Raw genomic sequence first — 25,521 nt, 5'->3', positions numbered from 1 at the left:
GTCTTTCGCGGCATTTTTACTATAGTCACAATTGTTCACAAAAGAAATAAGCACAATGCAAAAAGCAACAAACACAAATACAACAGAGCAACGAATTGCCGATGATCTGAGGAAAGAAAGTCACAAAATTAGTAAAAGCATTGCGCCAAATGCTAATTATATTTAAGCAAATAAGAGCAGATATCTGACTGTTTCTTAGAAGATTCCCAAAGAAATACGATCCTGGCCGGATGTCGCCAAGTGTAACCTCCCAGCAAAGAATGTATGTTAATGACAATAAATGTGAGAACTAGCATTCTGAGCCATGTGTAAGCTCCCCACAAATATAAAAGAAAAATCAATAATTTAAATGTGAATGGAGATAGTGTTCAACGCAACCTCCCAGCAAAAGTAAAAGAAAAGCCTATGATAATGAAAACGTGCCAAAAGTTATTTTCCCACAAGATTACTGAATAATAATGACCCAAATGTTGTTGAGCTCCCACAAAAATGAAAGTCAATTCAATAAAAATGAAATCTCAGTGACAATGAAAACGCAAATAGACCGAAATGTCGATCTTAGGCCCTGTTCACTAATTAAACTCAAATTCTTACCTCAGTAAAACTGCATCTGCTCTTATTTTTCGCCATAGCGTGGAGGAAATGCATCGCAAATATTCTTTGAATTTAAGTGAAACTTTTCTTTAAGGAAATGCATGGGAAACTTTCTTTCAATTCAAATGATTGTTTTCTTAAAAAATTGCTTTGAAAACAAAATTATTATTGGGGCGATTCTTGGACAAATTAATTACAGTTAAGATACATTACATTATCAGATGTGCGCAATGCTGCTTCATTGGCTTATTTAAAAAATATACCTCGTCCTGAATCTTGGCCAGAGGGCCCTGTCGACGCCCGCCGACTCCTCACACATAACTCCGACTGTCTCGCGCGTGCTACTAGCACTGACTGAGTGCAACTCGCTACGTACAACTGAACTCTCTCGCAACTCGACCGCAACTGCACTGAACTCTCGCGCGGTCAAGCGCAGACTAGCAACGATAAATAACTCTCTGGTCAGAGATTCTGTCATGCCTCGCCATCGCTGTACTGAATACATACGCGTTTCATTGGTCAGTCTCTCGTCCCCAGCTTGCTCGTCTGTCTCTCGTCCGCATTTGTTAGGCAGTTAGTGTCTGTCTGTCGTACGTCAATAGCTGCCTCTGTCATGTTGGTCGGATTTGCTGTGTTAACGAATTTATTGCTTGGAGTGTAACGGCCCAATACCTGAAATATGTTTTTATCTTGCCTGTCATCTTGAGAGGCGGTATATGTGTACTGTAGAGCATGTCAACTCGTTTGGCTAACCTTGTATAATTTTATATAAGATTGCATTTCATGGGCTTTTATTTAAATGGTCATTTTAGTATATAAAGTTGCCACCCTTCCACCGTAAGACTTTTCTTAGAAGTTAAAATCAAGTTGCACCTTCGGTTTCAAGTTAATCTTTTGATTTTAGTGTTTTGTACCACTTCCATCCCTCCTACGGGGGATGCATAATTTATGTGCGTGTGTAAATTGTTAAAACTCTTAGTTTAAAGTTATCTGGTGTGTTGCAGATTTGCACCAGTGTAGTCTTTCAGAGGAGGTTGTGACCGGTCGTGACTACGGCCGTGTCAAAAGGGAGCGGCAAGGTTCTCAGCCCGAAAGCTCATACACTCAAAAATTTGTTTCTTTCTGCCTCTGAATAAATTGTAACTTGATATTTAAAGGGCGCTTTCTGCTTATAATTTTAAATATGTTTCTTTCAAAAAATGAAAGTGAATAAATTACCATTTGTTAAAAAGCAATTTGCTTATGATTTCATCAGTTACTCCCCGGCAACTACTTCCACGCTCACATAGTGTGATTAAATGTGTTAATGATCTTGATGAATCGCTAGTAAATAAAATAAATTTTTAAGAATATTTTTTTGAAAATAAATCCACGGTTCAGCGTGTTTAGCGCGTTAAAATGAATTCTGTAAAGTGAACCCCTTCTTGAGAACAGTAAAATCGCAAGAATGCCCGCTCTGTACTGACGTAGTCCTGTGAATCTGAGAATCCTGCCTCGGGCATGGATGTGTGTGATGTCCTTAGGTTAGTTAGGTTTAAGTAGTTCTAAGTTCTAGGGGACTGATGACCACAGATGTTAAGTCCCATAGTGCTCAGAACCATTTGAACCATTTTTGTGAATCTGAGGTCGGTGCCTCTTGGGTAACACCATCTCCAGTCACTGGGGGCGTGCCGAAAGAGTTGTCGCACGTCATCCCCACTTCTCCGTACAAGAGTCAGCGCCTCTCATTCTTGTTTTTACTCTCCGTGTGTGGGAGCGGTGTGAATGAAGCGGCCACCTGGGTCAGACGACAGGGCTAAGGTCGGATCGTGTGCGCTGCTACTGGCTGGCTACCTTCCAGACACTCCCCCACCACTACTCTTCAATCGATCTCAAGGACCAACAGCCCGCGCCGGCACTTGCCTGGCCGACACGCGCCGCTCCCCGCCGCCGGATTCCTGGAATTCTCGTCTAGGCTCGAAAGGGCTAAATTCATCTCTGAGTAGCGCGTCGAAAGCCTGGTCAAGTAGGCAGACGTACTTCTCCTTCCAATATCAATGCATATTTCAAAATAAGCGGAGAAGTGCTACAAGAAAGTCCAAAATAAAATGAAATCAAAGCATTTGACTCAGTTGATAGGGAGACACTAGATAAAGTGATCAGAGAATTTGGCATCAAATGTAAATTAGCAAACCTTATTCGTGAAACGCCCACAGACACCAAAAAAAGTTTCAGGGTGAAATATCAAATGTATTCAACATAAATACAGGCGTAAGGCAAGGTGATGGCCTATCCCCATTCCTCTTTAACTGCGAACTAGAGAAAATAGTAAAATAATGGAAACAAAAACTAAAAGAAGAGAAGCCTTCACCAATCAGACTGGGAACTAAAAACAAAGGTTCTGAAGTTCACTGTTTAGCATTTGCGGATGATTCTGCCATTATTTCTGAAAACCTAACAAATGGTGGAATACAAATCACTCTCTTAGAAGAAATAACCAGCAGAATATCTGTAGAAGGAACAAAATTTATGACAAATATAAAAAAATGCTCTGGCATCCCTAAAAACAGATACTGGCCAAGTAAAGAAGGTAAATAAATTTAAATATTTGGGAGATATTATCCAAGAAAATAGCTTAGAAAAATTCGCTATAGAAGAAAGAGTATATAAAATGGAGAGAGCTTAAATAATAACTAGGAATGTCTACAACAAAAGGTGTCTGTCTAAAAATTTGTAGATCTACACCTACATGGTTACTCTGCAATTCACGCTTAAGTGCCTGGCACAGGGTTCATAGAACCATTTTCATACTACTTCTCTACCATTCCACTCTCGAATGGCGCCTGGGAAAAAGGAATACCTAAATCTTTCCGTTCGAGATCTGATTTCTTTTATTATTATGATCATTTCTCCTTACGTAGGTGGGTGTCAACAAAATATTTTCGAACTCGGAAGAGAAAGTTGGTGATTGAAATTTCGTAAATAGATCGCGCCGCAAAGCAAACCGCCTTTGTTTCAGTGACTGCCACCCCAACTTGCGTATCATATCAGTGACACTCTCACCCCTATTGCGCGATAACACGAAACGAGCTGCCCTTCTTTGCACTCCCTCGATGTCCTCCGTCAATCCTACCTGGTAAGGATCTCATACAGCGCAGCAATATTCCAGCAGAGGACGGACAAGTTTAACTTAGGCTGTCTCTTTGGTGGGTTGTCGCATCTTCTAAGTGTACTGCCAACAAAGCGCAGTCTTTGTTTCGCCTTCCCCACAATATTATCTATGTGGTCTTTCCAATTTAAGTTGCTCGTAATTGTAATTCCTAGGTATTTAGTCGAATTGACAGCCCTTAGATTTGTGCGATTTATAGTATACCCGAAATTTAGCGGATTTCTTTTAGTACCCATGTGGATGACCTCGCGCTTTTCTTTGTTTAGTGCCAATCGCCACTTTTCGCACCATACAGAAATTCTCTCTAGATCAATTTGTAATTGGAATTGCTCGTCTGATGATTTTACTAGACGGTAAATTACAGCGTAAAACACAAATGAAACACTAAGAAAGAGCCGACTGCTATTTTTTGGACACTTATAGAGATTGAACAGCAACAGGTTAACTAAACAGATTTTTAAATATCTTTGGGACAAGAAGTCAACAATAGCCTGGATTCAAAAAGTTAGGAAAGATTTGGAAAGAAACAACATAACTGAAAAAGATGCGACAGAAAGAGAGAGAGTTTCAGGAGGAGAGTGTTAAAAATGGATGGATTCCAAGGCAGGAGTGAGAAGAAGACAGGGTCAAAATGATCCGAGGAGAGAAAAACGATACATAGTGAAAAGATGAAAGAATACTGGAGGAAAAAGAAAGAACAACAAAGGAGGAGGCATTGAAATTGGTGCGTGGTCCTTAGATGATCCAAACGAATAAAGAAGACTTCAAGTACCACTAGATCTAAGTAAAAGGGTAACTTTCTCAAAAATTGTCTGACGATAGTAACACAAAGAGGTGAGAAAGCATTTTGCTATTATGAACAAGAGTGACTTGACACAGACCCTATATGTGTAAACAGACAGGTTAATAGTTCAGAAGAAAATAAAACAGTAGCCAGCCGCCGTTAATATTGCTAATTATTAAGAAAAATATCCGCAGCTACGGGTCTCAAACCAATAGGTTCATCCTCAGATTGTAATGTCCCCTTTGGAAAATTATATATTACTGTGCTGGTAAACCTCTTACGTTATTTGTTTTTCAAACAGCTGAGCAAAACTCAACGTACTCAGACATTTCTCTCTTTACTTATTTTGATCATCTCTAAACTGACACACAATATTTTTAGCGGAACGCAATCTGACCTTCAATAATGCCTACAAAAGAATGGCCCCGACTAACAATAACCTATACCTTTCATGAATCACTTACCTCACAAAAATCTTCGTTACTCGAACTACTGCAATACAGCGAGCGCCACTACTGCCACCTAAATAAAAGATTCAAACTACTGAAGGCACTAACTACTGATCGGCATAGTTAGCAAATGAAAGATTTTGATAGAGAACAAACAATGTATTTACCTTAATAGTGTTTAAAATTCATAGTATATCAATTCATGACATCCAGTCTTACATATTTCGTTTTTATGACGGACATACGTCCAGATCGTCCGCTCTCAAAACTCCGCAATCTCTCTCCCCACATCCACCACTGCTGGCGGCTCATCTCCAACTGCACAACGCTACGCGCTGTTCACATCCAACTGCCCAATACTACAACAGTGAATATTCCAACAATGCCAACCAGCCACAGACTGCACACAGCACAGTCAGTGATTTTCATACAGAGCGCTATGTGGCGTTACCAACATAAACCTAAACAGCGTACTTACAAGATGACTGCTCACGTTTGAAGTTAGATGCACCCCATTCTATGATGCCACCATGGAAAAACCCTGCCAGTAGCAGGAACTGAACCCATGTGCCCCGCACAGAGATCATTCATGTGTACAGGCGGTGGACAAAAATACAGACACACCAAAAACACAACACTCTGCTATGCCTAATACGGTGTAAGAAATTACCTTTCAAGGGAATCTTATACAAATCGTCGTGCAAAACAGTAACAAGGCTGATGGAGGTGTATACTCATGACGCATCCTCATCTCCAGACAGCGAGTGAGGTGACGCAATGGTTAGCACACTGTACCCGTATTCGGGAGGACGACGGTTCAGACACGCGTCTGGACATCCTGATTTAGGTTTTCCGTGGTTTCCCTAAATCGCTTCAGGCAATTGCCGGGATGGGTCCTTCGGAAGGGCACGGCCGACTCCCTTCCCCATCCTGCCCTAATCTGAGCTTGTGTTCCGTCTCTAATGACCTTGTTGCCCGCATCTCGTGGTCGTGCGGTAGCGTTCTTGCTTCCCACGCCCGGGTTCCCGGGTTCGATTCCCGGCGGGGTCAGGGATTCTCTCTGCCTCGTGATGGCTGGGTGTTGTGTGCTGTCCTTAGGTTAGTTAGGGTTAAGTAGTTCTAAGTTCTAGGGGACTGATGACCATAGATGTTAAGTCCCATAGTGCTCAGAGCCATCTAATGACCTTGTTGTCGACAGGACGTTAAACACTAATCCCCTGCTCGTCTCGAAAGTAGTTCCCATATTCCAGTAAAACTGAGATCAGGTGACTGTGCTGTGCAGGTGAGATACCACAGTTCAACCTTCTGCTCACAAAACCAGTTGTGGAAGATGCGATCTGTGTGAACAGGGGACCTGTTGTCTTGTAGTACAATATCGAACTGGAGAATAAACATTGTAGCATTGGAGGGACCTGATCATCCAGAATGGTCATATAATCCTTGGCAGTAATTTGAACCTTGAAAGTACTGGCAGAAGTAAGGCTGTGAGTACCGGGCGTGAGTCGTGCTATGGTAGCTCAGATGGTAGAGCACTTGCCTGCGAAAGGCAAAGGTCCCGAGTTCGAGTCTCGGTCGGGCACACAGTTTTAATCAGCCAGGAAGTTTCATATCAGCGCACACTCCGCTGCAGAGTGAAAATCTCATTCTGGAAACATCCCCCAGGCTGTGCCTAGGCCATGTCTCCGCAATATCCTTTCTTTCAGGGGTGCTAGTTCTGCAAGGTTCGCAGGAGAGCTTCTGTAAAGTTTGGAAGGTAGGGGACGAGGTACTGGCAGAAGTAAGGCTGTGAGTACCGGGCGTGAGTCGTGCTTCGGTAGCTCAGATGGTAGAGCACTTGCCCGCGAAAGGCAAAGGTCCCGAGTTCGAGTCTCGGTCGGGCACACAGTTTTAATCTGCCAGGAAGTTTCAATTTGAACCTTGCTGAGTAACGATGGGAGCCAACGAATACCACGATATTGCTACCCAAAAGCATCAGCGATCCGCCGCCATGTTTCACTCTTGGGACTATAATAGGCACGCAACAAGACTCATATCGCCAAATGACATCCTTCCATTATTGCACGGTCCAGGTTATGCAGCTTTGGCCCCAAGTTTTCTTGCTAGGGTATTTGCATCACTGATGAGTCGCAGATATCGACAATTACTTTCGTGCGACGGCTGTTTGATGAAAAGGGTTCAATGCGGATGCACAACCAACGTCCCAACTCCTGCGGGAATCAGAAATCTGCAAGTAGTGGGTTAAGGGCCCGCCCGGCTAGCCGCGCGGTCTATCGCGCTGCTTCCCGAGTGGGAAGGCGTGCCCAGCACGAATTCGCTGGCGGATTAGTCTCGAGGTCCGCTGTGCCGACCAGCTTGCGGATGGTTTTTAATGCGGTTTTCCATTTACCTCGGCGAATGCGGGCTGGTTCCCTTATTCTGCCTGAGTTACACTGTGTCGACGATTGTTGCGCAAACACCGTTTCCACGTGCGTGTACGCATAATTATTCTACCAAGCAAACATTTGGGGTTACACTGGTGTGGTATGAGACGTTCCCACGTCGCACCAGCATCCTATATGTGGCCTCCTTTACAGGTGAACCACTGTTTCCTGAAGTTCTCCCAATAAACTGCATCGACCATCTGACTTCCCTATCACCGTTCTCACATGGTCGTTCCATATGATATCGGTTTGCAATGTTACGCCCAGGTATTTAAACGACTTGAGAGTATCAAGCAGGACACTAGTAAATACTGTATCCGAACATTACAGGTTTGTACTTCCTTGAGAATTGAGAATGCGCTAGGTGACGATCAGTTTGGCTTTAGGAAAAGTAAAGGGACGAGAGAGGCAATTCTGACGTTACGGCTAATAATCGAAGCAAGGCTAAAGAAAAATCAAGACACTTTCATAGGATTTGTCGACCTGGAAAAAGCGTTCGACAATATAAAATGGTGCAAGCTGTTCGAGATTCTGAAAAAAGTAGGGGTAAGCTATAGGGAGAGAAGGGTCATATACAATAGGTACAACAACCAAGAGGGAATAATAAGAGTGGACGATCAAGAACGAAGTGCTCGTATTAAGAAGGGTGTATGACAAGGCTGTAGCCTTTCGCCCCTACTCTTCAATCTGTACATCGAGGAAGCAATGATGGAAATAAAAGAAATGTTCAGGAGTGGAATTAAAATACAAGGTGAAAGGATATCAATGATACTATTCACTGATGACATTGCTATCCTGGGTGAAAGTGAAGAAGAATTAAATGATCTGCTGAACGGAATGAACAGCCGGCCGGAGTGGACGAGCGGTTAAAGGCGCTACAGTCTGGAACCGCACGACCGCTACGGTCGCAGGTTCGAATCCTGCCTCGGGCATGGATGTGTGTGATGTCCTTAGGTTAGTTAGGTTTAAGTAGTTCTAAGTTCTAGGGGACTTATGACCACAGCAGTTGAGTCCCATAGTGCTCAGAGCCATTTTTTTTGAATGAACAGTCTAATGAGTACACAGTATGGTTTGAGAGTAAATCGGAGAAAGACGAAGGTAATCAGAAGTAGTGGAAATGAGAACAGCGAGAAACTTAACATCAGGATTGATGGTCACGAAGTCAATGAAGTTAATAAGGAATTCTGCTACCTAGGCAGTAAAATAACCAATGACGAACGGAGCAAGGAGGACATCAAAAGCAGACTCGCTATGGCCAAAAAGGCATTTCTGGCCAAGAGAAGTCTACTAATATCAAATACCGGCCTTAATTTGAGGAAGAAATTTCTGAGGATGTACGTCTGGAGGACAGCATTGTATGGTAGTGAAACATGGACTGTGGGAAAACCGGAACAGAAGAGAATCGAAGCATGTGAGATGTGGTGCTATAGACGAATGTTGAAAATTAGGTGGACTGATAAGGTAAGGAATGAGGAGGTTCTATGCAGAATCGGAGAGGAAAGGAATATGTGGAAAACACTGATAAGGAGAAGGGACAGGATGATAGGACATCAGCTAAGACATGAGGGAATGACTTCCATGGTACTAGAGGGAGCTGTACAGGGCAAAAACTGTAGAGGAAGACAGAGATTGGAATACGTCAAGCAAATAATTGAGGACGTAGGTTGCAAGTGCTACTCTGAGATGAAGAGGTTAGCACAGGAAAGGAATTCGTGGCGGGCCGCATCAAACCAGTCAGTAAACTGATGAAGAAGAAAAAAAAAACTTCCTACACATCTGCATTAACTTACATTTTTCCCTATTTATAGCTAACCACCATTTATCACACCAACTGGAAATTTTCTCTAAGTCGTCATCTCCCTACAGTAACTCAATTTCCACACCTACCACAGAATCATCAGCAAATAACCAAATAACCGCAGATGGCTGCTCACCCTGTCAGCCAAATCATTTACGTGTATACAGAACAACAGTGGTCCTATCACACTCCCTGGGGCACTCCTGATGATACCATTGTGTCCAATGAACACTCGCCGTCGAGGACAACATAGTGCATTCTATTACTTAAGAAGTCTTCGAGCCATTCACATATCTGTGAACGTATTCCATATGCTCGTACCTTCGTTAACAGCCTGCAGTGGGCTCTTACATAATGCACTCGCACCTACATGCAACACTATTCTGACCACGATTGACACTTGAAACGTATAGAGGACATTGCACAGTTGCTGCTTGTCGTCAAATGCAACAGCGCAATCTGTTCTCGTTTGCTACTATAATTCCCTCAGTATCACCTGCTTTGGTTGATGGTTGTTTCGGGGAAGGAGACCAGACAGCGAGGTCATCGGTTTCATCGGATTAGGAAAGGACGGGGAAGGAAGTCGGCCGTGCCCCTTGAAAGGAACCATCCCGGCATTTGCCTGGAGCGATTTAGGGAAATCACGGAAAACCTAAATCACCTGCTTTAATTCGACTACAGTCCATTGAGCCATAGTCAGCTCGCGCTTATGCCGTTTTTCTTTTTTGGCAATTTGTCACCATTTAGTGGCGTCTTACTGCTCGCTCAGTTACTGCCTGAATGAGTTGCTCACTTGCCTCCATTAGTGGCAGCAGCAGCGTTTATCGATACTAGTGCTGCTGTACGTTCTTTGGTGTGGCAGTTATATTTCAGTGTCGCGGTGTGTGTGAGGCAGTTGGTCGGTTGCGACGGAGCAGCGAGGAAGTCTCCGTGGTGTGAGGTCTGGCCAGGTCCGCTGGCGGCATGCACACGGGGTTGGAGTTGTGTGGCACTAGCTGTGAGAGCTGCAAAGTTCGTCGCCCACCGAACCTCCATACTGGAGTTGAGTAATCAGTGAACCTGTCATGAAAGCTCAACAGCTCTGACATCTCTTCCTTTATTGCTGGTTGTTGCTTCCTGGGCTGTGCCCACAAGCAGCAATATGATGGTGTGCTAGAGTCGGCAAAATTTTGCAGTCGTCTTCCTGTTTGCTGTTTAACTTTTGAAATGATTATAATTTATTAGTCAAGTGCACCAGCGGTATCTTCTGCCTTGTGGTCGTTAATGTTCCAGTTACCTGCCCTGGCTGTTAGCATAGTTTTCTGGCAATGTGTTTTCCTCCCCATGTTGTTGCTGTCCGGCGCGGCGTGTAGTTCTACAACTTGATGTTATTCTTCCTTTTTCTTTGAGTGGTTATTGTGCCTTGACTATGTTCAGATGCCAAATTATGAAGACATAGTCCTCCTGCGATCCACGTCCTCGCTGATATTTTTGGTTGTCGTCCCGTTGGTCGGGTGGAAGGGAATTGATTAGGTCGATGGTTGGTTCTTCAGCCACCCCTAGGTGGTGCTGCCACCCGAGTATTTAGTGTTACACTTGGCTGCCTGTCTCACCTAAACTGTTGTTAGAGTATCCTCCCCAGGCTGACCTTTGGAACACTTCTTAGCAACACTCTTCTGTTCTTTGTGATTTTCTTTGTCACAAGTACTGTGCCAGGCCTTTACCCATGTATTAATTTTGTCTGTTCTATGTTCAGTATAGCCTTCAGCCGCGTTTTATTTAAAAATTTTGTTTGCTCTGTATTTAGGCCTTCAGCCGCGTTTGTTTTAAAAACTGTGGCTTTCAGCTGTAATGTGTAAATTCCTGTCTGTAAGGTTTCTCTTTAATTATCTTCTTAAAATGGCCTTCAGCTGTACTGTGTAAATGATTTTCTTGAGAATCTGATTTTCACTCTGCAGCGGAGTGTGCGCCGCCCTCTGCCAGGCACATAAATGTGATTTTCAGAGTATCCATGTAGATGTAGATGTAGATGAAACTTCCTGGCAGATTAAAACTGTGTGCCGGACCGAGACTCGAACTCGGCTTTCGCGGGCAAGTGCTCTACCATCTGAGCTATCCAAGCACGATTCACGCCCCGTCATCACAGCTTTACCTCTGCCAGTACCTCGTCTCCTACCTTCCAAACATTACAGAAGCTCTCCTGCGAACCTTGCAGAACTAGCACTCCTGAAAGAAAGGAGAGCTTCTGTAATGTTTGCAAGGTAGCAGACGAGGTACTGGCAGAAGTAAAGCTGTGAGGACGGGGCGTGAGTCGTGCTTGGGTAGCTCAGTTGGTAGAGTACTTGCGCGCGAAAGGCAAAGTTCGGGCACACAGTTTTAACCTGCCAGGAAGTTGCTTATCTTAAGGTTTGTCTTAATTATTCTGAATAATTGTTTGGGCTTTCAGCAATCAAGATATTTAAAGTATGTCAAGATGGTTTTCTGTTGTACTGTGTAAATGCCTATCTTTAAAGGTTGCCTTTTTATTGTGTTGAAAAATTATTGGGCTGTCGGCTGAGGAATTGATCGTTGTGGTTTTAAAGAGAAAACTGTGCATTGGTTTTTGAGGAATACAGTGGTGTGTTCTTGTGTAATTAACAGTAACTGATCTTGGCCTTTTTCCACAACCTGATCCGCTCTGTCCTGCGAAACCAGATTCCATCCATTGTCCTCGTCTTGTTTTTGTTGATGTTTATCTTACATCCTCCAGTCAAGACACTGTCCAGTCCATTCAACTACTCTTCCTGGTCCTTTGCTCTGTCTGACTGAATTACAATGTCCTTGGCAAACCACAAAGTTTTTATTCCTCCAACATGCATTTTAATGCCTACTCCAAATTTTTCTTTTGTTTCCTTTACTGCTTGCTCAACATACAGACTGAATAACATCAGGGATAGGCTACAACCCTGTCTCAAAAATGGTTCAAATGGCTCTGAGCACTATGGGACTCAACTGCTGAGGTCATTAGTCCCCTAGAACTTAGAACTAGTTAAACCTAACTAACCTAAGGACATCACAAACATCCATGCCCGAGGCAGGATTCGAACCTGCGACCGTAGCGGTCTTGCGGTTCCAGACTGCAGCGCCTTTAACCGCACGGCCACTTCGGCCGGCCAACCCTGTCTCACTTCCTTCCCAATGACTGCTTCCCTTTATGCCCCTCGACTCTTATAACTGGCATCTGCTTTCTGTACAAATTGTAAATAGCCTTTTGCTCCCTGTATTTGACGCCTGCCACCTTCAGAATTTGAAAGAGAGTATTCCAGTCAACATTGCCAAAAGCTTCCTCGAAGTCTACATACGCTTTTTTTTTTTTTTTTTTTTTTTTTTTTTTTTTTTTTGGTCTTCAGTCTACTGACTGGTTTGATGCGGCCCGCCACGAATTCCTTTCCTTTGCCAACCTCTTCATCTCAGAGTAGCACTTGCAACCTACGTCCCCAATTATTTGCTTGACGTATTCCAATCTGTCTTCCTCTACAGTTTTTGCCCTCTACAGCTCCCTCTAGTACCATGGAAGTCATTCCCTTATGTCTTAGCAGATGTCCTATCATCCTGTCCCTTCTCCTTATCAGTGTTTTCCACATATTCCTTTCCTCTCCGATTCTGCGTAGAACCTCCTCATTCCTTACCTTATCAGTCCACCCGATTTTCAACATTCGTCTATAGCACCACATCTCAAATCGATTCTCTTCTGTTCCGGTTTTCCCACAGTCCATGTTTCACTACCATACAATGCTGTACTCGAGACGTACATCCTCAGAAATTTCTTCCTCAAATTAAGGCCGATATTTGATATTAGTAGACTTCTCTTGGCCAGAAATGCCTTTTTTGCCATAGCGAGTCTACTTTTGATGTCTTCCTTGCTCCGACCGTCATTGGTTATTTTACTGCCTAGGTAGCAGAATTCTTTAACTTCATTGACTTCGTGACCATCAATCCTGATGTTAAGTTTCTCGCTGTTCTCATTTCCACTACTTCTGATTACCTTCGTCTTTCTCCGATTTACTCTCAAACCATACTGTGTACTCATTAGACTGTTCATTCCGTTCAGCAGATCATTTAATTCTTCTTCACTTTCACTCAGGATAGCCATGTCATAAGCGAATCGTATCTTTGATATCCTTTCACCTTGTATTTTAATTCCACTCCTGAACCTTTCTTTTATTTCCATCTTTGCTTCCTCGATGTACAGATTGAAGAGCAGGGGCGAAAGGCTACAGCCTTGTCTTACGCCCTTCTTAATACGAGTACTTCGTTCTTGATCGTCCACTCTTATTATTCCCTCTTGGTTGTTGTACATATTGTACATGACCCGTCTCTCACTACATCTTACCCCTATTTTTTTCAGAATCTCGAACAGCTTGCACCATTTTATATTGTCGAACGCTTTTTCTAGGTCGACAAATCCTCTGAAAGTGTCTTGATTTTACTTTAGCCTTGCTTCCATTATTAGCCGTAACGTCAGAATTGCCTCTCTCGTCCCTTTAGTTTCCCTAAAGCCAAACTGATCGTCACCTAGCGCATTCTCAATTTTCTTTTCCATTCTTCTGTATATTATTCTTGTAAGCAGCTTCGATGCATGAGCTGTTAAGCTGATTGTGCGATAATTCTCGCACTTTTCGCCATTTCGTCTTAGCTTCCCTGCACTTCCTATTTATTTCATTCCTCAGCGACTTGTATTTCTGTATTCCTGATTTTCCCGGAACATGTTTGTACTTCCTCCTTTCATCAATCAACTGAAGTATTTCTTCTGTTAACCATGGTTTTTTCGCAGCTACCTTCTTTGTACCTATGTTTTCCTTCCCAACTTCCGTGATGGCCGTTTTTAGAGATGTCCATTCCTCTTCAACTGTACTGCCTACTGCGCTATTCCTTATTGCTGTATCTATAGTGTTAGAGAACTTCAAACGTATCTCGTCATTCCTTAGTACTTCCGTATCCCACGTATTGATTCTTCCTGACTAATGTCTTGAACTTCAGCCTACTCTTCATCACTACTATATTGTGATCTGAGTCTATATCTGCTCCTGGGTACGCCTTACAATCCAGTATCTGATTTCGGAATCTCTGTCTGACCATGATGTAATGCAATTGAAATCTTCCCGTATCTCCCGGCCTTTTCCAAATATACCTCCTCCTCTTGTGATTCTTGAACAGGGTATTCGCTATTACTAGCTGAAACTTGTTACAGAACTCAATTAGTCTTTCTCCTCTTTCATTCCTTGTCCCAAGCCCATATTCTCCTGTAACCTTTTCTTCTACTCCTTCCCCTACAACTGCATTCCAGTCGCCCATGACTATTAGATTTTCATCCCCCTTTACATACTGCATTACCCTTTCAATATCCTCATACACTTTCTCTATCTGTTCATCTTCAGCTTGCGACGTCGGCATGTATACCTGAACTATCGTTGTCGGTGTTGGTCTGCTGTCGATTCTGATTAGAACAACCCGGTCACTGAACTGTTCACAGTAACACACCCTCTTCCCTACCTTCCTATTCATAACGAATCCTACACCTGTTATACCATTTTCTGCTGCTGTTGATATTACCCGATACTCATTTGACCAGAAATCCTTGTCTTCCTTCCACTTCACTTCACTTCACTTCACTGACCCCTACTATATCTAGATTGAGCCTTTGCATTTCCCTTTTCAGATTTTCTAGTTTCCCTACCACGTTCAAGCTTCTGACATTCCACGCCCCGACTCGTAGAAAGTTATCCTTTCGTTGATTATTCAATCTTTTTCTCATGGTAACCTCTCCCTTGGCAGTCCCCTCCCGGAGATCCGAATGGGGGACTATTCCGGAATCTTTTGCCAATGGAGAGATCATCATGACACTTCTTCAAATACAGGCCACATGTCCTGTGGATACACGTTACGTGTCTTTAATGCAGTGGTTTCCATTGCCTTCTGCATCCTCATGTCGTTGGTCATTGCTGATTCTTCCGCCTTTAGGGGCAATTTCCCACCCCTGGGACAAGAGAGTGCCCTGAACCTCTTTCCGCTCCTCCGCCCTCTTTGACAAGACCGTTGGCAGAATGAGGCTGACTTCTTATGCCGGAAGTCTTCGGCCGCCAATGCTGATTATTTATCATATGCTAGAAACGTAAATTTGGCTTTGTTTAATCTATCTTCTACAGCCTTGCCGCAGTGGATACACAAGTTACCGTGAGATCACCGAAGTTAAGCGCTGTCGGGCGTGGTCGGCACTTGGATGGGTTACCATCCGGGCCCCCATGTGCTGTTGTCATTTTCCGGGGTGTACTCAGCCTCATGATGTCGGTTGAGGAGCTACTCGACCGAATAGTAGCGGCTTCGGTCAAGAATACCGTCTTACGGCGGGGAGAGCAGTGTGCTGACCCCACGCCCCTCCTATCCACATCCTCCATGAGGATGACACGGCGGTCGGATGGTCCCGGTAGGCCACTCGTGGCCTGAAGACGGAGTGCTTATGTATCTTCTAAAATAAGTCGTAGGATCAATATAGCGTCGCTTGTTCCAACATATCTACGGAAACCAAACTGATCTTCCCCGCGGTCAGCTTCTACCAGTTTTTCCATTCGTCTGTAAAGAATGCGTGTTAGTATTTTGCAGCCATGGCTTATTAAACTGATAGTTCGGTAATTTTCATATCTGTCAACACCTGCTTTTTTTGGGATTGGAATTATTATATTCTTCTTGAAGTCTCAGGAGATTTCGCCTGTCTCATACATCTTGCTCGCCAGATGGTAGAGCTTTATCATGGCTTGCTCTCCCAACGCTATCAATATTTCTAAAGGAATGTTGTCTACTCCCAGGGCCTTGTTTCAGCTGAGGTCTGTCGGTGCTCTGTCAAATTCTTCACGCAGTATGATATCTCCCATTTTATCCACGTCTAATTTCTCTACCATTTCCATAATAATGCCCTCAGTTACATCGCCCTTCTATAGACCCTCCATATAGTCCTTCCACTTTTATGTTTTTCCTTCTTTTCTTAAAATGGCTCTGAGCACTATCGGACTTAATTTCTGAGGTTATCAGTCCCCTAGAACTTAGAACTACTTAAACCTAACTAACCTAAGGACATCACACACATCCATGCCTGAGGCAGGATTCGAACCTGCGACGTTGCGGTCGCGCGGTTCCAGACTATAGCTCCTAGAACCGCTCGGCCACCCCGGCTGGCTTCTTTTCTTAGAACTGGTTTTGCATCTGAGCTCTTGATATTCATACAAGTGGTTCTCTTCTCTCCACAGGTCTCTTTAATTTTCCTGTTGGCGGCATCTATCTTACCCCTAGTGATCTACGCCTCTACATCCTTACATTTGTCCTCTAGCCATCCCTGCTTAGCCATTTTGCACCTCTTGTCGATTTCATTTTTGAGATGTTTGTAGTCCTTTTTGCGTGCTTCATTTAGTGCGTTTTTACATTTTCTCCTTTCATCAATTAAATATCTGTTCTTTACTAGCCCACGTCGTTTTACCTACTTGATCCTGTGCTGTCTTCACTACTTCATCTCTCAAAGCTACTCATACTTCTTCTACTGTATTTATTTCCCTTGTTCTTGTCAACCGTTCCATAATGCTCTCTCCGAAACTCTCTACAACCTCTGGTTCTTTCAGTTTATCCAGGTCGCATCTCCTTAAAATGCCACATTTTTGCACTTTATTGAGTTTTAATCTACAGCTCATAACCCAGAAATTGTAATCAGAATCCACATCTTCCCCTGGAAATGTCTTACAATTTAAAACCTGGTTCCTAAATATTTGTCCTACCATTATACAATCTATCTGCAACCTTGCAGTGCCTCTGGGCCTCTTCCATGTATACAATCTTCTTTCATGATTCTTGAACCAAGTGTTAGCTATGATTAAGTTATACTCTGTGCAAAATTCTACCAGGTGGCTTCCTCTTTCATTCCTTACCCCTATTGGATATTAACCTACTACTTTTCCTGCTATCTAGTTCCAGTCCCCCTGACAATTTTCATGTGCCTTCACAATCTGAATAATTTCTTTTATTGCATCATACATTTCTTCAATCTCTCCATGAAGCACACACCAGAAGATTTCACAAACCAGTGTAAACATCGACGTACAGGCTTTTCTATAGGACACGTCGTTTCAGAACACAGAGACCCTTGTCTTCCGCCAGGTTACCATTCCATCCGTGTCCTCACCACCTGGAAGCGAGGCAGCCAGCAGGAGCACCGACGTTTAGTCGTCGATGAAGCAGGTCCAGTCGGGAGCAAGTATCGGCGGCATCTTTGTCATAGACATCATGCTCGCCTTCGAGTGTAAAAGCAATTTATTCCCAAAATTAACTATTGCACCCTCGGCCATCTGGTCATTTTCAAATGGAATACTGTGAAACCCATATGCTTCTGCACATGACAGTATTTTAGAATGTGTCACATATTCCTACACAAGGTAGTATTCCTCTATACTAGGAGGAAACTTTCTATAATTTTGTGTCCGAAAACCAATACGTGATGACATATGGACCGTTTTCACATGAGATGGCATCGTAGCTCGCCGCAATATACAGAATGGTCCACTGATCGTGACCGGGCCAAATATCTCACGAAATAAGCGTCAAACGAAAAAACTACAAAGAACGAAACTTGTCTAGCTTGAAGGGGGAAACCAGATGGCGCTATGGTTGGCCCGCTAGATTGCGCTGCCATAGGTCAAACGGATATCAACTGCGTTTTTTTAAATAGGAACCCCTATTTTATATTACACATTCGTGTAGTACAGAAAGAAATATGAATGTTTTAGTCAGACTACTATTTTCGCTTTGTGAGATATGGCGCTGTAATAGGCACAAACATATGATTCACAATTTTAGACGAACAGTTGGTAACAGGTAGGCTTTTTAAATTAAAATACAGAACGTAGGTACGTTAGAACATTTTATTTCGGTTGTTCCAATGTGATACATGTACCTTTTTGAACTTGTCATTTCTGAGAACACATGCTGTTACAGCGTGATTACCTGTAAATACCACATTAATGCAATAAATGCTCAAAATGATGTCCGTCAACCTCAATGCATTTGGCAATACGTGTAACGACATTCCTCTCAACAGCGAGTAGTTCGCCTTCCGTATTGTTCGCACATGCATTGACAGTGCGCTGACGCATGTTGTCAGGCGTTGTCGGTGGATCACGATAGCAAATATCCTTCAACTTTCCCCACAGAAAGAAATCCGGGGACGTCAGATCCGGTGAACGTACGGTGCTTCGACGGCCATTCCACCTCTCATGAAATACGCTATTCGATACCGCTTCAACCGCACGCTAGCTATGTGCCGGACGTCCATCATGTTGGAAGTACATCGCCATTGTGTCATGCAGTGAAACATCTTGTAGTAACATCGGTTGAACATTACGTGAGTAATCAACATACATTGCACCATTTAGATTGCCATCGATAAAATGGGGGCCAATTATGCTTCCTCCCATAATGCCGCACCATAAACTAATCCGCCAAGGTCGCTGATGTTCCAGTTGTCGCAACCATAGTCGTTTTTCCGTTGCCTAATACTGCATACCGTTGTTGGTGAACGACGCTTCGTCGCTAAATAGAACGCGGGGAAAAAATTTGTCATCGTCCCGTAATTTCCCTTGTGCCCAGTGGCAGAAGTGTACACGACGTTCAAAGTCGTCGCCATGCAATTCCTGGTGCATAGAAATATGGTACGGGTGCAATCGATGTTGATGTAGCATTCTCAACACCGAAGTTCTTTAGATTCCCGATTGTCGCGCAATTTGACTGCTACTGATGTGCGGATTAGCCGCGACAGCAGCTAAAACACCTACTTGGGCATCATTATCTGTTGCAGGTAGTGGTTGACGTTTCACACGTAGCTGTACACTTCCTGTTTCCTTAAATAACGTAACTATGCGGCGAACGGTCCGGACACTTTGATGATGTCGTCCAGGATACCGAGCAGCGTACATAGCACACGCCCGTTGGGAATTTTGATCACAATAGCCATACATCGATACGATGTCTATCTTTTCCGAAATTGGTAAAGGGTCCATTTTAACACGGGTAATGTATCACGAACCAAATACTATCCGCTCTGGTGAAATCTTACGTGATACCACGTACGTATACGTTTGTGACTATTACGAGAGGCATTCAAGTTCTAAGGCCTCAGATTTTTTTTCTCCGGACTGGAAAGAGATAGAAACATGCGCATTGTTTTAAAATGAGGCCGCGTTCATTGTCAATACGTCCCAGAGATGACAGCACCGTACGGCAGATGGAATTTTACCGCCAGCTGCGAGAATGAGAACTGTTTTAAATACTTAAAATGTCGACGTTTTTCTTACTTGAACAGCGTGCAATCATTCGTTTTCTGAATTTGCGTGGTGTGAAACCAACTGAAATTCATCAACAGTTTAAGGAAACATGTGGTGATGGAGTTATGGATGTGTCGAAGTGCGTTCGTGGGTGCGACAGTTTAATGAAGGCAGAACATCGTGTGACAACAAACCGAAACAACCTCGGGCTCACACAAGCCGGTCTGACGACATGATCGAGAAAGTGGAGAGAATTGTTTTGGGGGATCGCCGAATGACTGTTGAACAGATCGCCTCCAGAGTTTGCATTTCTGTGGGTTCTGTGCACACAATCCTGCATGGCGACCTGAAAATGCGAAAAGTGTCATCCAGGTGGGTGCCACGAATGCTGACGGACGACCACACGGCTGCCCGTGTGGCATGTTGCCGAGCAATGTTGACGCGCAACGACAGCATGAATGGGACTTTCTTTTCGTCGGTTGTGACAATGGATGAGACGTGGATGCCATTTTTCAATCCAGTAACAAAGCGCCAGTCAGCTCAATGGAAGCACACAGATTCACCGCCACCAAAAAAATTTCGGGTAACCGCCAGTGCTGAAAAAATGATGGTGTCCATGTTCTGGGACAGCGAGGGCGTAATCCTTACCCATTGCGTTCCAAGGGGCACTACGGTAACAGGTGCATCGTACGAAAATGTTTTGAAGAACAAATTCCTTCCTGCACTGCAACAAAAACGTCCGGGAAGGGCTGCGCGTGTGCTGTTTCACCAAGACAACGCACCCGCACATCGAGCTAACGTTACGCAACAGTTTCTTCGTGATAACAACTTTGAAGTGATTCCTCATGCTCCCTACTCACCTGACCTGGCTCCTAGTGACTTTTGGCTTTTTCCAACAATGAAAGACACTCTCCGTGGCCGCATATTCACCAGCCATGCTGCTATTGCCTCAGCGATTTTCCAGTGGTCAAAACAGACTCCCAAAGAAGCCTTCGCCGCTGCCATGGAATCATGGCGTCAGCGTTGTGAAAAATGTGTACGTCTGCAGGGCGATTACGTCGAGAAGTAACGCCAGTTTCATCGATTTCGGGTGAGTAGTTAATTAGAAAAAAAATCGGAGGCCTTAGAACTTGAATGCACCTCGTACAGCGTCATCTATCACAAAGCGAAAAAAATGGTCTAACTAAAACATTCATATTTCTTTACGTACTACACGAATATGTAATAAAAATGGGGGTTGCTATTTAAAAAAAACGCAGTTGATATCCGTTTGACCTATGGCAACGCCATCTAGCGAGCCAACCATACAGCCATCTGGTTTCGCCCTTTAAGCTAGACGAGTTTCGTTCTTTGTATTTTTTTTTCGTTTGACGCTTATTTCGTGAGATATTTGGCCCGGTCACTACAATGGACCACCCTGTATATACCAGGGCCAGCGAAATGCTGTGCACTGCGCAAATGTGCGGAAGTACAGCAGAAATGCGCACATCTCAGCCAAAGAGCAAAGCGGAGTAGTGACGTCTGTGACTAGACACGCATATCAAATGAACGGCCACGGTTCCGCTTCCCTGTTTACGCAGTACCAGGAAGACTGAAGCGCACACAATCTAGCTTCCCCGTGGCGACTGTAGACTTAGGTGAGATGAACTGCGAAATGGCGAGTATTGTGAAAAAGCAAAGAACGGGAGATCTGCGTTCTTCTTTAGAGCCCTTTGGTGAAAATTCGCAGTGTCTGCTGTGCCACCGAGTAATAGGCGACCAGTGCAAGTTCACGATTGTAAGACTCTAAAACTCATGTCATAAAGAAGAGTGTAATGTACAAGCCGAAATTAAATTCGTTTAAAAATGGATAAACCACATCAACAGGTTTTTAATGTAAGTCGTAATAACTGACACCTCTTGAACTCTTCCTTTCCTGTGTGTCATTCGTATCTGTTTTACCGTGTAACCTACTGTTTTCAATTTTCCATAATGACAATCGAAGTACATCTTCACTGCGAGCAAGTTTCAAAATTGCATTAAGGAGAGGAAGATCCGGGAAACCGTTTTCCTAAAGGGAGTTTGTAAAAACTGTCTCACTGATACTGCAGAGCTTTTGTATCCCACGAACGTTAGCAGATTTCAAGAAATCGGCGTTTCCAAACAAACAGTGACACGACGCATCAGTGTTATGGCCGGCGATGTGCACAGGTAGTTAATAAATAAATTTAAGGACTTGGTTGCTTTTTCTGTTAGGCTGAACGAACAGATCTTTCACATACAGCTCATATACATACCAGGTGTCGGTAATGCTCAGCGTGTGGTACACGACGTTTTGGACTTAGTGCCCTTGAAAGGGTCCGTGACGGGTGTAGACCTGCTCCAAGCCGTCCAGCAAGCGATTGATGGTGTCCTTATGGATTGGATTTTGGATTAGATTGTTTGGGGGAAGAGACCAAACAGCAAGGTCATCCGTCTCTTAGGATTAGGGAAGAACAGGGAAGGAAGTCGGCCGTGCCCTTTCAATGGAACCATCCCGGCATTTGTCTGGAGTGATTTAGGGAAATCGTGGAAAACCTCAATCAGAATGGCCGGACGCACGGGGTTGAACCGTCGTCCTCCCGAATGCGAGTCCAGTGTGCTAACCACTGCGCCACCTCGCTCGGTTATGGATTGGAATCGATTAATCTCAATGACTACGGATGGAACATGAATGTGCTTAAAAATGTTATTAGGAGGGCAAAGAGTATGTGGTATGCAAATAGAATAGCTAATTCACAGGATAAAATGAAAAACCATATGGCCAGTTGTGAAGGAGGTGTCTGGTCAGCAGCACAAGGTTGACGATATAAAGTCAGTTCGCAGAAAAATTCTGTTACTGATAAATCCGATAATGTACAGTATTTAACAATCATTTTCTGAGAACTACTGGTAAATTAAAAGAAAATTTAGTTTGTACAGCAAATTATATAACTTTCTTGGCAAGTGCCTTTCCGAGATTGATGTCTAAAATACTCCTCTGTGATACAGACAAGAGGGAAATTGAGTCAATAATTAAATCACTGAAGACTCTCATGGTTATGATGGAGTGTCTAGCAGAATATTAAAATACTGTACTCCACATGTTAGCCCTGTATTTAGCCATATTTGTAATTTTTCCTTTAGGAATGGACAGTTTCCTGAGCGATTAAAGAGTAGTAAAGCCGCTTTATAAAAATGGAAAAAGGGATAATGTAGATAATTTTAGACCTATTTCCATGCCATCAGTGTTTGCAAAAATAATTGAAAAGGCTGTGTATGTAACGATAATTGATCATTTTAAATAACACGATTTGCTATCAAATGTACAGTTCGGCTTTAGAAGTTGTTTAACAACCGAAAATGCTATAATCTCTTTTCTCTGTGAGGTACTGGATGGGCTAAACAAAAAGTTTCGATCGCTTGGCATATTTTTTTTAACTAAGGCATTTGATGGTATTGATCACAAAATATTGCTCCAGAAGTTGGACCATTACGGAATACGGGGAGTAGCTCACAATTGGTTCACCTCTTACTTTAGCAACAGGTAGCAAAAGGTTATTATTCACAATGTTGATAACAGCTGTGATGTGGGGTCTGAGTGGCGTGCGGTCTAGTGGGGGGGGGGGGGGTGCCCCAGGGGTCATTGTTGGGGCCACTTCTGTTCCTTATTTATATAAACGATATGCCCTCTAGTATTACGGGAAACTCAAATATTTCTGTTTGCTGATGACTCTAGCTTGGTAGTAAAGGATGTTGTGTGGAACATTGGCTCGGTTTCAAATAGTGCAGTACATGACCTAAGTTCATGGCCTGTAGAAAAACTAACGCTAAATCACAGTAAGACTGTCAGATTTTACAGTTTCTAATACACAATTCAACAAAACCTGACGTTTAAATTTCACAGAACAGGCATATGATTAGTGAAACTGAACACATCAAATTTGTAGGTGTGGAGATAGATAGTAAGCTCTCGTGGAAAGCCCACATTCAGGATCTTGTTCAAAGACTTAATACTGCTATTTTTACTAATCGAACGTTATCAGAAGTGAGTGATCGTTCGACACGAAAATTAGTCTACTTTGCTTATTTTCATTCCCTCATGTCGTATGGTATTATATTTTGGGGTAACTCTTGCCATTCTAAAAGAATATTTTTGGCTCAGAAATGGTTCAAAATGGTTCAAATGGCTCTGAGCACTATGGGACTCAACTGCTGAGGTCATTAGTCCCCTAGAACTTAGAACTAGTTAAACCTACCTAACCTAAGGACATCACAAACATCCATGCCCGAGGCAGGATTCGAACCTGCGACCGTAGCGGTCTTGCGGTTCCAGACTGCAGCGCCTTTAACCGCACGGCCACTTCGGCCGGCGGCTCAGAAATGGGTGGTTCGGGCAACGAGTGGTGTAAGTTCACGAACCTCATGTCGACCTCTGTTCACCAGCCTGGGTATTTTGACATTGGCCTCTCAATATATATATTCCTTACTGTAATTTCATGTTAACAATATTAGCTTATTCCGAAGAATAACCAGCTTTCACTCGGTTAATACTCGGCAGAAATCAAACCTGCATTTGGATCGAACTTAACTCTTGTATAAAAAGGTGTGCAGTATATTGCTGCATCCATTTTCAATAAGCTACCACTCGAATTCAAAAATCTTTTCAGTAGTTGCAGAGGCAACAGTCTGGATGATTGACTGATCTGGCCTTGTAACATTAACCAAAACGGCCTTGCTGTGCTGGTACTGCGAACGGCTGAAATCAAGGGGAAACTACAGTCGTAAATTTTCCCGAGGACATGCAGCCTTACTGTATGAGAGCTGCATCAAACCAGTCTCAGGACTGAAGACCACAACAACAACAACAGCAGTAATCCACGCGCTTTCAAACCTAAACTGAAGAGTTTCCTCATGGGTCACTCCTTCTATTCTGTCGAGGGGTTCCTTGAAAAATTAAGCTGATTCTTATTGTATTGTTGATTGCGTTTACTTAAACTTGTGGACTGACAATTTTTTGGTTCATTAACATTTATTTTTATCTGTTATTTCTTTTATATCGTAATTTCATGTACTGACACGTTCCATGACCTTGGAGATTTGCTCCTCAATTTGGTCCTACGCAACTTGACGTGTAAATAAATAAATAAATAACATCGGCAGTGCGAGGCCATCAGAGAGGACCCCTAGCACAGCTGCACAAAAAGCCAGGACGCACAGAAGAGACGGAATTCACTCCGTTCTTCGTCGAGGGCGCTTTGTGCAATGTCAGTAACGTAGGAAAACGTCATACAAACTGTTGTGCGAACGGTAAACTGCCTGAAAACACGTGGGCTTACGCGTCGTCAGTTTCGGCAGTTCTTGGAGGAATTAGGAGAAGAGTACGGCGACATACCTTACTATATTGAGGAACGCAGGCTCAGTCGAAGTAAAATGCTGAGATGATTTGTTTTACTTACGTTTGGCCGCGATACGTTTCTTATGTGATAAGTGAAACAGTGAACCGAAACTAGAAAACCCTTGCTGGATATCAGACCTAGCATTTATCGCGCACAAGACGTCTCACATGAATCGAGTAAACGTCAGTTTGTAACTTGAAAATAATTTAATTTCTGACATGCAGGAAAAAGTAAATGCATTTGAAAGGAAGCTTGCTCTTCGGGAGAGCCAACAAATGTCTAAAGACAATGCACATTTCCCTACCCTTGGTTTCATCCACGAAAATTTCAAGAAAACGTGTTAATAATTGTAAAAATTTAGGAGCAATTTTGATCACGATTCGTAGACGTTATGAATGTGTCTCATGTCGTTCGTTGCCTTGTGCGGCCGTTTCAAGCATTAGTTGAAGATGCTCCGAATCACCTACAGAGGGGACTGATCGACCTGCAGTGCAATACATTGGGCGGTCAGCGTCTTCAAGACCATGACGAAGTGAAAACAGTGGTGATGCAGTGGTTAAAAAGACAGGCGGCAGACTTCTATGAGGAGGGTATTCGAAACCTGGTACAACGTTAT

The 25,521-nt window shown here is 43.4% G+C and overlaps 1 protein-coding gene across 1 annotated transcript in view; it reads right to left on the bottom strand.

Annotated features, from left to right (window-relative positions):
• Positions 1-2,465: 2,465 nt before the first annotated feature.
• The window catches only part of LOC126209863 (uncharacterized), a 193,810-nt gene continuing 170,754 nt past the window's right edge, over positions 2,466-25,521 (bottom strand). The window contains exon 8 of the mRNA XM_049938989.1: positions 2,466-2,618. Coding sequence (XP_049794946.1) covers positions 2,466-2,618 — 153 coding nt within the window. The remainder of the gene's footprint in view (positions 2,619-25,521) is intronic.

Source organism: Schistocerca nitens, chromosome 10, assembly GCF_023898315.1.
Source record: "Schistocerca nitens isolate TAMUIC-IGC-003100 chromosome 10, iqSchNite1.1, whole genome shotgun sequence".
Classification (NCBI taxonomy): Eukaryota; Metazoa; Arthropoda; class Insecta; order Orthoptera; family Acrididae; genus Schistocerca; species Schistocerca nitens.
This window is presented reverse-complemented; position numbering and strand designations above follow the sequence as displayed.